Source organism: Salvelinus namaycush, chromosome 32, assembly GCF_016432855.1.
Source record: "Salvelinus namaycush isolate Seneca chromosome 32, SaNama_1.0, whole genome shotgun sequence".
NCBI classification, from domain to species: Eukaryota; Metazoa; Chordata; class Actinopteri; order Salmoniformes; family Salmonidae; genus Salvelinus; species Salvelinus namaycush.
In genome coordinates, this window is record NC_052338.1 from 36470774 (window position 1) to 36487280 (window position 16507).

Here is a 16507-nt window from a genome sequence, read left to right on the forward strand (position 1 = left end):
TACTAGCCCTAACCCTGGTAACAATACTAGCCCTAACCCTGGTAACAGTACTAGCCCTAACCCTGGTAACAGACCTATCCATAACCCTGGTAACAGACCTATCCATAACCCTGGTAACAGACCTATCCATAACCCTGGTAACAGTACTAGCCCTAACCCTGGTAACAGTACTAGCCCTAACCCTGGTAACAGACCTATCCATAACCCTGGTAACAATACTAGCCCTAACCCTGGTAACAGTACTATCCATAACCCTGGTAACAGTACTATCCCTAACCCTGGTAACAGTACTAGCACTAACCCTGGTAACAGTACTATCCCTAACCCTGGTAACAGTACTATCCATAACCCTGGTAACAGTACTAGCCCTAACCCTGGTAACAGTACTAGCCCTAACCCTGGTAACAGTACTATCCATAACCCTGGTAACAGACCTATCCATAACCCTGGTAACAGACCTATCCATAACCCTGGTAACAGTACTATCCCTAACCCAACAGTACTATCCCTAACCCAGCAGTACTATCCCTAACCCAACAGTACTATCCCTAACCCTGGTAACAGACCTATCCATAACCCTGGTAACAGTACTAGCCATAACCCTGGTAACAGTACTAGCCATAACCCTGGTAACAGTACTAGCCATAACCCTGGTAACAGTACTAGCCCTAACCCTGGTAACAGACCTATCCATAACCCTGGTAACAGTACTAGCCATAACCCTGGTAACAGTCAGGGTAATGAGACAGCAGAACAGGGGAAAGTCTACATAGATGAATATTCACCTGGGCTCCTAGCTAGCTGTGTTCAAGGGGTCACTGAGGAGTACAGTAGGCTAAGTGGAACATTAATCAGGTTACTGTTGATCATTGCCAGTAAATTAACATTGTGTACTTGGTGTTGTCAATGGGACAATACAGAGGGTCATTACCCCCTTGTTGTTGGATTAATACCGTCAGGGATGGATTTCCAGTCAGACACAGGTTAAACCTAAAGTCTCTGACTAAAAAGCCATTTCAACTGAGATCATGTTTTTGTGTACAGAACTAGGCTTCATCTGTGTCTGGTGAAATGATCCTGATGCGTTTTTTACAGCTGCTTGAACAAACAGGTATTACATCCTTATCAAAACGGGCACAACTGATCCATGTCCATCCTGAAACAGGTCTCTTGTGTGCCGTGAGCAGATATGAGGACAGAAGAAAGGTGTGATTTGCATTGGAAATAGAGGAGCATGATCATATTGGTTTTGAACAGGCCACTTTGGCTGCGTTTACACAAGCTGTCCAATTCTGATATTTTGCCCAATTATTGGCAAAAGAGCTGATCAGGTTGGTCAAAATACCAATTAGTGAAAAAATATCAGAATTGGGCTGCCTGTGTAAACGCAGCCTCTGACTGTCTGTCTGTGCCTACAGTACGTACCTGGGTCCTGGGCTGCAGGGGGAGGCTCTGGAGAGCTGGCTGGCTGCTCGGGGGAAGTGGCTGCTGCAGGAGCATCGGCTGCAGGCTGGGTCTCACTCTGGGCCGGGGCCTCCGCTGCAGGGGCTGGGTCTGTGGTGTCTGCAGGAGCCTCGGCTTGGGCTGCAGCCGGAGCAGACTGGGCCTCCCCTCCTGTGGCTGCTACGGTCACTGTCTGATCTGGGATGGTCTCACTGTCCTCCGCAACCTTACTGTTCTCATTAGCCGCCCCTGGCAGTGGAACACAGAACATCAGCCACATGCTGGGAGCTCAAGGATCGGTCAATCAAGCAATCATGTTATCAATAAAATGTGATTTATATAGCCCTTTTAACAAGGGCAAAGTTATTATTTATTTTTTTACATTTATTTAACTAGTCAAGTCAGTTAAGGACAAATTCTTATTTTCAATGACGGCCTAGGAACAGTGGGTTCAGAGGCAGAACGACAGAGTTGTACCTTGTCAGCTCTGGGATTTGAACTTGCAACCTTTCGGTTACTAGTACAACGCTCTAACCACTAGGCTACCCTGCCGCCCCAAAGTGCTTTACAGTAATCTACATCAACTGAAATATTCAATGTTTGATGGACAGCTCAACGGTTACAATGGTAGACAATAACGGTCACTCCCCTCTACCTTACTGTGAGAAGTAGGCAATTATATAATTATATAGCAACCAGCAGTGTTAGAACAGAGTCATTGGGTCTGTATGGTGTCTGTAACGTGATGACTAGGACATGGCTTCAGGTCATGATTAAGTAGCCGTGAAACTGGCAAACAATGCTTCACCTCATAGCAACACCAAACAATCACAGCTCTTTCTCAGGCAACAGCCCAGCTAGTGTAACACGGTTGGTTATGTTTCCACTTGACACTGCAGAAATATGTATTTCATGTTCATGTATTCCTATTGGTTGGTTGAATTTACATATCAATGAGGTGTTATGCCATTGGTCATGCTTGCAGATAGCGGGAGATCGCAAACTTAAATTCTACCCAGTCTGAAATTGACATGCAATTTTTTCTATTTAACCTTTATTTAAATTAGGCAAGTCAGTTAAGAACCATTTATATTTAAATGACGGCCTACACCGGCCAAACCCGGACGACGCTGGGCCAATTGTGCGCCGCCCTATGGGACTCATCCCAGTTTAGGTCACCTAACAGTACATGCTTAACACCCCGGCCATCCTACAATCTAAGCTAGATGCCCTCAATCTCACACAAATTATCAAGGAACCTACCTGGTACAACCCTAAATCTGTAACCATGGGCACCCTCATAGATATCATCCTGACCAACTTGCCCTCTAAATACACCTCTGCTGTCTTCAACCAGAATGTCAGCGATCACTGCCTCATTGTCTGCATCCGCTATGGGTCCGCGGTCAAACGACCACCCCTCATCACTGTCAAACGCTCCCTTAAACACTTCTGCGAGCAGGCCTTTCTAATCGACCTGGCCGGGGTATCCTGGAAGGATATCGACCTCATCCCGTCAGTAGAGGATGCCTGGTTGCTCTTTAAAAGTGCTTTCCTCACATAAATAAGCATGCCCCATTCAAAAAATGTAGAACTAAGAACAGATATAGTCCTTGGTTCACTCCAGACTTGACTGCCCTTGACCAGCACAAAAACATCCTGTGGCGGACTGCAATAGCATCGAATAGCCCCGGCGATATGAAACTTTTCAGGGAAGTCAGGAACCAATACACAGTCAGTTAGGAAAGCTAAGGCTAGCTTTTTCAAACAGAAATGTGCATCCTGTAGCACTAATTCCAATAGGTTTTGGGACACTAAAGTCCATGGAGAATAAGAGCACCTCCTCCCAGCTGCCCACTGCACTGAGGCTAGGAAACAATCACCATCGATAAATCTACGATAATAGATAATAGATCATTTCAATAAGCATTTTTCTACGGCTGGCCATGCTTTCCACCTGGCTACAGTTCTGCACCCCCCGCAGAAACTTGCCCAAGACTCCCCCGCTTCTCCTTCACCCAAATCCAGACAGCTGATGTTCTGAAAGAGCTGCTAAATCTGGATCCTTACAAATCAGCTGGGCTAAACAATCTGGACCCTCTCTTTCCAAAATGATCAGCTGAAATTGTTGCAACCCCTGTTACAAGCCAGTTCAACCTCTCTTCGTATCGTCTGAGATCCCCAAAGATTGGAAAGCTGCCGCGGTCATCCCCCTCTTCAAAGGGCGAGACACTCTAGACCCAAACTGTTATAGACCTACAGTTGAAGTCGGAAGTTTACATACACTTCTGATAAGCTAATTGACATCATTTGAGTCAATTGGAGGTGTACCTGTGGATTTATTTCAAGGCCTACCTTCAAACTCAGTGCCTCTTTGCTTGACATCATGAGAAAATCAAAAGAAATCAGCAAAAGGAGCAATTTCCAAACGCATGAAGGTACCACGTTCATCTGTACAAACAATAGTACGCAAGTATAAACACCATGAGACCACGCAGCCGTCATACCGCTCAGGAAGGGGTCTCCTAGAGATGAACGTACTTTGGTGCGAAAAGTGCAAATCAATCCCAGAACAAGAGCAAAGGACCTTGTGAAGATGCTGGAGGAAACAGGTACAAAAGTATCTATATCCACAGTAAAACAAGTCCTATATCGACACAACCTGAAAGGCCGCACAGCAAGGAAGAGGCCACTTCCCCAAAACCGCCATAAAAAAGCCAGACTACGGTTTGCAACTGCACATGGGGACAAAGATCGTACTTTTTGTTGAGAAATGTTCTCTGGTCTGATGAAACAAAAATAGAACTGTTTGGCCATAATGACCATCGTTATGTTTGGAGGAAAAAGGGGGAGGCTTGCAAGGCTTCCAAGTTAAACAATTTAAAGTCAACGCTACTATATACTAATTGAGTGTATGTAAACTTGTGACCCACTGGGAATGTGATGAAAGAAATAAAAGCTGAAATATATAATTCTCTCTACTATTATTCTGACATTTCACATTCTTAAAATAAAGTGGTGATCCTAACTGACCTAAGACAGGGAATTTTTACTAGGATTAAATGTCAGTAATTGTGAAAAACTGAGTTTAAATGTATTTGGCTAAGGTGTATGTAAACTTCCGACTTCAACTGTATATCCATCCTGCCTTCCTAAAATCTTCGAAAGCCAAGTTAACAAACAGATCACCGACCATTTCAAATCCACCGTACCTTCTCCACTATGCAATCTGTTTCCCGAGCTGGTCACGGGTGCACCTCAGCCACGCTCAAGGTCCTAAACAATATCATAACCTCCATCGATAAAAGACAGTACTGTGCAGCTGTCTTCATCGACCTGGCCAAGGCTTTTGACTCTGTCAATCACCACATTCTTATCGGCAGACTCAACAGCCTTGGTTTCTCTAATGACTGCCTCGCCTGCTTCACTAACTACTTCTCAGATAGAGTTCAGTGTGTCAAATCGGAGGGCCTGTTGTCCAGACCTCTGGCAGTCTCTATGGGGGTGCCACAGGGTTAAATTCTCGGGCCGACTCTTTTCTCTGTATATATCAATGACGTCGCTCTTGCTGCTGGTGATTCTCTGATCCACCTCTACGCAGATGACACCATTCTGTATACATCTGGCCCTTCTTTGGACGCTGTGTTAACAAACCTCCAAATGAGCTTCAATGCCATACAACACTCCTTCTGTGGCCTCCAACTGCTCTTAAACGCTAGTAAAACCAAATGTATGCTCTTCAACCGATCGCTGCACGCACCCGCCCGCCCGACTAGCATCACTACTCTGGACGGTTCTGACTTAGAATATGTGGACAACTACAAATACCTAGGTGTCTGGTTAGACTGTAAACTCTCCTTCCAGACTCACATTAAGCATCTCCAATCCAAAATGAAATCTAGAAATCGGCTTCCTATTTCGTAACAAAGCCACTCATGCTGCCAAACATACCCTCGTAAAACTGACTATCCTACCGATCCTTGACTTTGGCAATGTCATTTACAAAATAGCCTTCAACACTCTACTCAGGAAACTGGATGCAGTCTATCACAGTGGTGACAAAATTCGTTTTGTCACCAAAGACCCATATACTACCCACCACTGTGACCTGCACGCTCTCGTTGGCTGGCCCTCGCTTCATACTCGTCGCCAGACCCACTGGCTCCAGGTCATCTAGGTAGGTAAAGCCCCGCCTTATCTCAGCTCACTGGTCACCATACCAACATCCACCCGTAAGCACGCGCTCCAGCACATATATTTCACTGGTCATCCCCAAAGCCAACACCTACTTTGGCCGCCTTTCCTTCCAGTTCTCTGCTGCCAATGACAGGAAAGAATTGCAAAAGTAACTGAAGCTGGAGACTTATATCTCCCTCTCTAACTTTAAGCATCAGCTGTCAGAGCAGCTTACCGATCCACTGGACCTGTACACAGCCCATCTGTAAATATCACACCCAACTACCTCATCCCCATAGTTATTTTTTTGCTCATTTGCACCCCAGTATCTCTACTTGCACATCTGTCACTCCAGTGTTTAATGCTAAATTGTAATTATTTCGCCTCTATGGTCTCTATTGCCTCCCTGATCTTATTACATTTGCACACACTGTACACAGAACTTTTCTATTGTGTTATTGACTGTACGCTTGTTTATCCCATATGTAACTCTGTGTTGTTGTATGTGTCAAACTGCTTTGCTTTATCTTGGCCAGGTCGCAGTTGTAAATGAGAACTTGTTCTCAACTGGCCTATCTGGTTAAATAAAAAATAAAATAAAAAGTCCTTCTGTCTTGTATTTGGGACCTTCACCTGGGATTGTTTCTGTACCCAAATCAAACACATGTCCCTGAGAAGGATGAGGCATGCATGTGTGTGTTGAGTATTATCCAAACTGCAGTATCATCACTGTGTCTAAATCAAGTTGGTCTATCAACAACATATCGGTTGACCACAGCTAACACACCATTTTAACCACAGGAAGAAAGGGGAAGAAAATACCCAGTTAATGATCATATGAAACACAGGCCTCAGGCTAACACAGATTAACTTCCTCACCCACCACAGGTTCCTAGAACAGGAATGTGTGTACAGGGATATGAAGCCTGGAGGCCAAGGCTATGATATGAGACGTTTGGAAATTGCTTCCAAGTATGACTTGTGGAGGTCTACGTGAATCTGCTAGCAGGAGTATCTACATGAATCTACTAGCAGGAGTATCTACATGAATCTGCTAGCAGGAGTATCTACATGAATCTACTAGCAGGAGTATCTACATGAATCTGCTATCAGGAGTATCTACACTCAGCAAAAAAAGAAATCTCCTTTCACTGTCGACTGAGTTTATTTTCAGCAAACTTGACATGTGTAAATATTTGTATGAACATAACAAGATTCAACAACTGAGACATAAACTGAACAAGTTCCACAGACATGTGACTAACAGAGATGGAATCATGTGTCCCTGAACAAAGGGGGGGTGTAAATCAAAAGTAACAGTCAGTATCTGAGGTGGCCACCAGCTGCATTAAGTACTGCAGTGCATCTCCTCCTCATGGACTGCACCGGATTTGCCAGTTCTTGCTGTAAGATGTTACCCCACTCTTCCACCAAGGCACCTGCAAGTTCCCGGACATTTCTGTCTGGGGGGAATGGCCTTAGCCCTCACCCTCCGATCCAACAGGTCCCAGACGTGCTCAATGGGATTGAGATCCGGGCTCTTCGCTGGCCATGGCAGAACGCTGACATTCCTGTCTTGCAGGAAATCACGCACAGAACGAGCAGTATGGCTGGTGGCATTGTCATGCTGGAGGGTCATGTCAGGATGAGCCTGCCATGAGGGAGGAAGATGTCTTTCCTGTAACGCATAGCGTTGAGATTGCCTGCAATGACAACAAGCTCAGTCCGATGATGCTGTGACACACCGCCCCAGACCATGACGGACCCTCCACCTCCAAATCGATCCCGCTCCAGAGTACAGGCATCGGTGACCTTAATTGTCTAACGTCTGTAAGCTGTCAGTGTCTTAACGACCATTCCACATGTGCATGTTCATTAATTGTTTATGGTTCATTGAACAAGCATGGGAAACAGTGTTTAAACCTTTACAATGAAGATCTGTGAAGTTATTTTGGATTTTTACGAATTATCTTTGTAAGACAGGGTCTTTAATTTTTGCTGAGTTTACCTTATTCTACTTGCAGGAGTATCTACATTTATACTAGACCTACACAACTTTTACAAACCATTTGCATTCATGAACAAAACTTCACACTAACATCCCTCAGAAACCAACCCCTCTTTTACTCTACTGCTACTCTCTGCTCATCATATATGCATAGTCACTTTAACCATATCTACATGTATATACTACCTCAATCAGCCTGACTAACCGGTGTCTGTATGTAGCCTCGCTACTTTTATAGCCTCGCTACTGTATATAGCCTGTCTTTTTACTGTTGTTTTATTTCTTTACTTACCTATTGTTCACCTAACACCTCTTTTCACTGTTGGTTAGAGCCTGTAAGTAAGCATTTCACTGTAAGGTCTACACCTGTTGTATTCGGCGCACGTGACAAGTAAACTTTGATTTGATTTGAAATCAATACTCAAACCTTAGATCAAAAAATCCAGGTGGTGAGGAAGAGAAAGGCCAGTTTGAGTGAGACGACATTTACTCAGAGCGATACTATGTACGGAGACAATATAACCATTCAGGAGGGTGTGGGACCAAAACAGTTCCATTGGCATCAAAGAAACACACCCAAGGTGTTCTGTGTGGGAACGCACCTCAAAAATCCAAAGCAAAACTATTTTTCACTCTGTAGTTGAATACACTGTTGGTTGGTGCAAGTTGACAATGTCCTTGTTCTGCCTGAGAGAAGTTTAGGTCAGGTTACAGGAGCCATATGCAAAACTAAGGAAATGTCCCTGCTGCCACATGTTCATCTGACCCAGAAGAAGAGATTAGAGAATTGCTATGAACAGTGGATATGGATCATTTGCAGCAGTGGGAACATTACGTTTAGAGTGAGCAACACAATGTTTAGCGTATTTGGAGTGTCTGTAATACACGTCATTTCCAGTGTTCTGGGGTTGATGGTCACTAGATTTATAGCTGCAGTAGTTTGTGTCGGGGGGCTAGGGTCAGTCTGTTATATCTGGAGTACTTCTCCTGTCTTATCTTATCCGGTGTCCTGTGTGAATTTAAGTATGCTCTCTCTAATTCTCTCTTTCTTTCTTTCTTTCTTTCTTTCTTTCTCTCTTTCTTTCTCTCTCTCTCTCTCTCAGAGGACCTGAGCCCTAGGACCATGCCTCAGGACTACCTGGCATGATGACTCCTTGTTGTCCCCAGTCCACCTGGCCGTGCTGCTGCACCAACCCTGACCTGTTCACCGGACGTGCTACCTGTCCCAGACCTGCTGTTTTCAACTCTCTAGAGACAGCAGGAGCGGTAGAGATACTCTCAATGATCGGCTATGAAAAGCCAACTGACATTTACTCTGCTGACTTGCTGCACCCTCGACAATTACTGTGATTATTATTATTTGACCATGCTGGTCATTTATGAACATTTGAACATCTTGGCCATGTTCTGTTATAATCTCCACCTGGCACAGCCAGAAGAGGACTGGCCATCCCTCATAGCCTGGTTCCTCTCTAGGTGTCTTCCTAGGTTCTGGCCTTTCTAGGGAGTTTTTCCTAGCCACCGTGCTTCTACACCTGCATTGCTTGCTGTTTGGGGTTTTAGCCTGGGTTTCTGTACAGCACTTTGATATATCAGCTGATGTAAGAAGGGCTATATAAATACATTTTATTTGATTGTTATGGATTATTCTCATATCTGTTGATAGTGATTGACACCAGACTGGAGGTACAAGGACTGAGGACACACTGATTATTCACTGTTGTATTGTATTGATGACATTATGTTGAACACTGTGTGATTCTGTAGCAGCTGACAAAGTTACTGCCTTTTGGTTTTGACATCCTGCAAGACTCTCAGGCTGGTGTTTACAGAAAACTTGGTGCTGTCTGATTAGGATATTAAGGCCTGTCCCAAAGAGACTGGTGTTTACAGAAAACTTGGTGCTGTCTGATTAGGATATTAAGGCCTGTCCCAAAGAGACTGGTGTTTACAGAAAACTTGGTGCTGTCTGATTAGGATATTAAGGCCTGTCCCAAAGAGACTGGTGTTTACAGAAAACTTGGTGCTGTCTGATTAGGATATTAAGGCCTGTCCCAAAGAGACTGGTGTTTACAGAAAACTTGGTGCTGTCTGATTAGGATATTAAGGCCTGTCCCAAAGAGACTGGTGTTTACGGAACACTTGGTGCTGTCTGATTAGGATATTAAGGGCATGTCTTCAAGAGGACAGTTAGACATTTCTCTGCTTCTATGTTGAATGCTGTCTCTCTGTTGCAACTTGTAATAAAACAGATATCTACAACTGCTTTCTGTTTTGTTCACCTGGAAAATCCTATTACACATCTTATTAATAGAATAGCTATTTACTATCATAGATATTCAGAGAAATAATGACAGGGATAATCTTGTTTTTCATGGTCTGAGAGTCTTTAGGTGCCTTTTGGCAAACTCAATTCAGGCTGTCGTGCCTTTTACTGAGGAGTGGCTTCCATCTGGCCACTCTACCATAAAGGCCTGATTGGTGGAGTGCTGCAGAGATAGTTGTCCTTCTGGAAGGTTCTCCCATCTGCACAGAGGAACTCTGGAGCTCTGTCAGAGTGACCATCGCGTTCTTGGTCATCTCCCTGACCAACGCCCATCTCCCTGACCAACGCCCTTCCAAATCATGTCCAATCAATTGAATTTACCACAGGTGGACTCCAATCAAGTTGTAGAAACAGCTCAAGGATGATCAATGGAAACAGGATGCACCTGAACTCAATTTCGTGTCTCATAGCAAAGGGTCTGAACACTTAAAAAAAAAAAACTGTTTTCGCTTTACCTTTATGGGGTATTGTGTGTAGATTGACGAAGATTTTCTATTTATTTAATCAGCTTTAGAATAAGGCTGTAAAGTAGCAAAATGTGGAATAAGTCTAGGTGTCTGAATACTTTCCGAATGCACTGTATTTAGAATATTTTGTATTCTGTACAGGCTTCCTTCTTTTCACTCTGTCATTTAGGTTGTTGTTGTAGATCGTCACAAAATGGCGCCGACAGAGAGGGCTGCCTCACTTCTAGTCCTTAGGAAACTTTGCAGTATTATGTTTTTTATGTATTATTTCTTACACTGTTAGCCCAGAAAGTGACCAGCACTATAACCAGTAATACGACTTTCCCGAAGCGGATCCTTTGTCTGAACTACCCAGGGCATTTGAGCTGATTCCAGAGGCTGACCCAAAACAACGCCGCCAGAGAAGAGGTAGACGGAGCGGTCTTCTGGTCAGACTTCGAAGGCGCTCACACCATCTACCGCTTCTGAGTATATTACTCGCTAATGTCCAGTCTCTAGATAGCAAGGTAGACGAAATTATGGCAACGGTTGCTTTCCAGAGAGACATCAGGGATTGTAACATACTCTGCCTCACGGAAACATGGCTCTCTCGGAATATGCTGTCGGAGTCCATACAGCCACCTGGATTCTTTGTACGTCACACCGACAGGAATAAACATCGCTCCGGGAAGAAGAAGGGCAGGGGGTGTATGTTTCATGATTATTAACAACTCATGGTGTAATTGTAACAACATACAGGAACTCAAGTACTTTCATTCACCTGACCTAGAATTCCTCACAATCAAATGCTGACCGTATTATCTCCGAAGAGAATTCGCATCAGTTATTGTCACAGCCGTGTACACCACCCCCCCTCAAGCCGATACCACAACGGCCCTCAAGGAACTTCACGGGACTTCATGCAAACTGGAAACCATATATCCTGAAACTGCATTTATTGTGGCTGGGGATTTTAACAAAGCAAATTTGAGAACAAGGCAACCTAATAGTTGTTATAATACAGTGCTACTGACGTGGCCCACTTCCAAGGACTGTGAGCTCTCCTTCTCCGTGGCCGACGTGAGTAAGACATTTAAATGTGTTAACCCTCGCAAGGCTGCCGGCCCAGACGGCATCCCAAGCCGCGTCCTCAGAGCATGAGCAGACCAGCTGGCTGGTGTGTTTACGGACATATTCAATCTCTCCCTATCCCAGTCTGTTGTCCCCACATGCTTCAAGATGGCCACCATTGTTCCTGTTCCCAAGAAGGCAAAGGTAACTGAACTAAATAACTAGTAGCACTCACTTCTGTCATCATGAAGTGCGTTGAGAGGCTAGTCAAGGATGATATCACCTCCCCCTTAGCGGCCACCCTAGACCCACTCCAATTTGCTTACCGCCCCAATAGGTCCACAGACGATGCAATCGCAATCACACTGCACACTGCACACTGCACACTGCACACTGCACACTGCACACTGCACACGGCCCACTGCACACTGCACACTGCACACGGCCCACTGCACACTGCACACGGCCCACTGCACACGGCCCACTGCACACTGCACACTGCACACGGCCCACTGCACACGGCCCACTGCACACTGCACACGGCCCACTGCACACGGCCCACTGCACACGGCCCACTGCCCACCGCACACCGCACACCGCACACTGCACACGGCACACTGCACACGGCCCACTGCACACGGCCCACTGCACACGGCCCACTGCACACTGCACACGGCCCACTGCCCACTGCACACTGCACACTGCACACTGCACACTGCACACGGCCCACTGCCCACTGCCCACTGCACACGGCCCACTGCACACGGCCCACTGCACACTGCACACTGCACACTGCACACTGCACACTGCACACTGCCCGATCCCATCTGGACAAGAGGAATACCTATGTAAGAATGTTGTTCTTTGACTACAGCTCAGCCTTCATCACCATAGTACCCTCCAAGCTCATCATTAAGCTGGAGGCCCTGGGTCTGAACCCTGCCCTGTGCAATTGGGTCCTGGACTTCCTGACGGGCCGCCCCCAGTTGGTGAAGGTAGGAAACAACATCTCCACTTCGATGATCCTCAACACTAGGGACCCACAAGGGTGCGTGCTCAGCCCCTTCCCGTACTCCCTGTTCACCCATGACTGCGTGGCCATGCACGCCTCCAACTCAATCATCAAGTTTGCAGACGACACAACAGTAGTGGGCTTGATTACCAACAACGTCAAGACGGCCTACAGGGAGGAAGTGAGGGCCCTCGGAGTGTCGTGTCAGGAAAACAACCTCTCACCCAACGTCAACAAAAGAAAGGAGATGATCGTGGACTTCAGGAAACAGCAGAGGGAGCACGCCCCCTATCCATATCGACGGGACAGCAGTGGAGAAGGTGGAAAGTTTTAAGTTCCTCGGCGTACACATCACGGACAAACTGAAATGGTCCACCCACAAAGACAGTGTGGTGAAGAAGGCACAACAGCGCCTCTTCAACCACAGGAGGCTGAAGAAATGTGGCTTGTCATCTAAAACCCTCACAAACTTTTACAGATGCACAATTGAGAGCCTCCTGTTGGGCTGTATCACCGCCTGGTACGGCAACTGCTCCGCCCACAACCGCAGGGTTCTCCAGAGGGTAGTGCGGTCTGCACAACGCATCACCGGGGGCAAACTACCTTCCCTCCAGGACACCTACAGCACCCGATGTTGCAGGAAGGCCATAAAGATCATCAAGGACAACAACCACCCGAGCCACTGCCTGTTCACCCTGCTACCATCCGGAAGGCGAGGTCAGTACAGGTGCATCAAAGCTGGGACCGAGAGACTGAAAAACAGCTACTATCTCAAGGCCATCCGACTGTTAAACAGCCGTCACTAACACAGAGAGGCTGCTGCCTACATACAGACTTGAAATCATTGGGCACTTTAATAAATGGATCACTAGTCACTTTAATAATGCCACTTTAATAATGTTTACATACAGTTGAAGTCGGAAGTTTACATACACTTTAGCCAAATATATTTAAACTCAGTTTCACAATTCCTGACATTTAATCAAAGTAAAAATTCCCTGTCTTAGGTCAGTTAGGATCCCCACTTTATTTTAAGAATTTGAAATGTCAGAATAATAGTAGAGAGAATGATTTATTTCAGCTTTTATTTCTTTCATCACATTCCCAGTGGGTCAGAAGTTTACATACACTCAATTAGTATTTGGTAGCATTGCCTTTAAATTGTTTAATATGGGTCAAATGTTTCCGGTAGCTTCCCACAATAAGTTGGGTGAATTTTGGCCCATTCATTCTGACAGAGCTGGTGTAACTGAGTCAGGTTTGTAGGCCTCCTTGCTCGCACATGCTTTTTCAGTTCTGCCCACAAATTGTCTGTAGGATTGAGGTCAGGGCTTTGTGATGGCCACTCCAATACCTTGACTTTGTTGTCCTTAAGCCATTTGCCACAACTTTGGAAGTATGCTTGGGGTCATTGTCCATTCGGAAGACCCATTTGCAACCAAGCTTTAACTTCCTGACTGATGTCTTGAGATGTTGCTTCAATATATCCACATAATTTTCCTACCTCATGAAGCCAGTCCCTCCTGCAGCAAAGCACCCCCACAACATGATGCTGCCACCCCCGTTCTTCACAGTTGGGATGGTGTTCTTCGGCTTGCAAGCCTCCCCCTTTTTCCTCCGAACATAATGATGGTCATTATGGCCAAACAGTTCTATTTTTGTTTCATCAGACCAGAGGAAATTTCTCCAAAAAGTACGATCTTTGTCCCCATGTGCAGTTGCAAACCGTTGTCTGGCTTTTTTTATGGCGGTTTTGGAACAGTGGCTTCTTCCTTGCTGAGCGGCTAATCAAGTTATGTCGATATAGGACTCGTTTTACTGAGTATATAGATACTTTTGTACTTGTTTCCTCCAGCATCTTCACAAGGTCCTTTCCTCTTGTTCTGGGATTGATTTGCACTTTTCGCACCAAAGTACGTTCATCTCTAGGAGACAGAACGCGTCTCCTTCCTGAGCGGTATGATGGCTGCGTGGTCCCATGGTGTTTATACTTGCGTACTATTGTTTGTACAGATAAACGTGGTACCTTCAGGCGCTTGGAAATTGCTTCCAAGGATGAACCAGACTTGTGGAGGTCTACATTTTTTTCTGAGGTCTTGGCTGATTTCTTTTGATTTTCCCATGATGTCACGCAAAGAGGCACTGAGTTTGAAGGAAGGCCTTGAAATACATCCACAGGTACACCTCCAATTGACTCAAATGATGTCAATTAGCCTATCAGAAGCTTCTAAAGCCATGACATCATTTTCTGGAATTTTCCAAGCTGTTTAAAAGGCACAGTCAACTTAGTGTATGTAAACTTCTGACCCACTGGAATTGTGATACAGTGAATTATAAGTAATATAATCTGTCTTTAAACAATTATTGAAAAAAATGACTTGTGTCATGCACAAAGTAGATGTCCTAACCGACTTGCCAAAACTATAGTTTGTTATCACGAAATTTGTGGAGTGGTTGAAAAACGAGTTTTAATGACTCCAACCTAAGTGTATGTAAACTTCCGACTTCAACTGTATCTTGCATTACTCATCTCATATGTATGTACTGTATTTTATACCATCTATTGCATCTTGCATATGTCGCTCTGACATTGCTCATCCATATATTTATATGTACATATTCTTATTCAATTCCTTTACTGAGATTTGTGTGTAAAAGGTAGTTGTTGTGGAATTGTTAGATATTACTGCACGGTCGGAACTAGAAGCACAAGCATTTCGCTACACTCACATTAACATCTGCTAACTATGTGTATGTGACCAATAAAATTTTATTTGATCCACAGTTTTCTCCTTTCACAGCCATTAAACTCTGTAACTGTTTTAAAGTCACCATTGGCCTCATGGTGAAATCCCTGAGCGGTTTCCTTCCTCTCCGGCATATAAATTAGGAAGGACACCAGTATCTTTGTAGTGACTGGGTGTATTGATACATCATCCAAAGTGTAATTAATAACTTCACCCTGCTCAAAGGGATATTCAATGTCTGTTTATTTAATATTTATTTTTTATTCACTGCTCGACTGAGGGACCTTACAGATAATTATGTGTGTTGGGTACAGAGATGAGGTAGTTTTCATAAAACCATACTAAACACTATTACTGCACTCAGAGTGAGTCCATACAACTTGTTATGTGACTTGTTAAGCAAATGTGTTACTCCAGAACGTATTTAGGCCATAACAAAGGGGTTGAAACTCTAAAAACATATTTCCACTTTGACATTATTGGATATTGTTTGCAGGCCAGTGACACAAAATCTCAATTTAATCGATTTTAAACTCAGGCTGCAACACAACAACATGTGGGAAAAGTCAAGGAGGCGTTGTACATAATAACAAAAATTAGCGACAAAATTGTGTGACACATTTTTATGTCATCAAAATAATGTGTCAACAATACATGGATGTTGTATCAACAATCTAATGACATTCTAGTATTTGGATTTACCTGTAGTGCTGGTTCCATTGCTTTCCTCGGGTTTGGAGCTGGGCTGTCTGGTGGTGTCCTGCGCTGTAGTCTGGGTACTCGTGGAACAGCCCATCCTGCTTGTCTCACATGGAGGACTGAAGAGGATGAAAATGAGATCCCCAGAGAGCCGTCTGTTGCTCTGATCACGGGCTTGATACTATTCAAATCAGCAGGACTGAAGGCTATACAGCAGGGATCATCAACTAGATTCAGCAGCGGGACGCCAGTTGGGGGACCGTGCTATATAGTCATTTCACTCGTCTCCACAATTGCATATTTGCGCATGCCTCGTTTTAAATACACCGGGCGACGGTTTGTTGTGGCAGCAGCAGGTTACCTACAGTGTGATGTGTGCGTAGTGTAGATACTGGGCTACAGCCTGCTTGCTGTGTGTTTCAGTACCCAACAGAGAACAGACACCTACATTATTCAGTGCATGCGATCAGAGAAGGAGCGTTGTCTAGCGTGCGTGAGCATTGCACTCTAATAATTGGTCACGTCACTATGGCTGGAAAGCCATACTGCCCTACCAGGCAAAAACGAAGTAATTGCTCA

General features: G+C 44.9%; 1 protein-coding gene across 1 annotated transcript; it reads right to left on the reverse strand.

The window, feature by feature from the left end:
- Window positions 1-807: 807 nt before the first annotated feature.
- si:dkey-284p5.3 (uncharacterized protein LOC557830 homolog) lies at window positions 808-16333 on the reverse strand. Its single transcript, XM_038971954.1, has 3 exons — window positions 15932-16333; window positions 1426-1692; window positions 808-818 (listed from the first exon to the last, which is right to left on the reverse strand). The coding sequence occupies exons 1-3, from the start codon at window positions 16023-16025 to the stop codon at window positions 808-810; spliced, it is 372 nt and encodes a 123-aa protein (XP_038827882.1). The 5' UTR covers window positions 16026-16333.
- Between the last annotated feature and the right edge of the window lie 174 nt (window positions 16334-16507).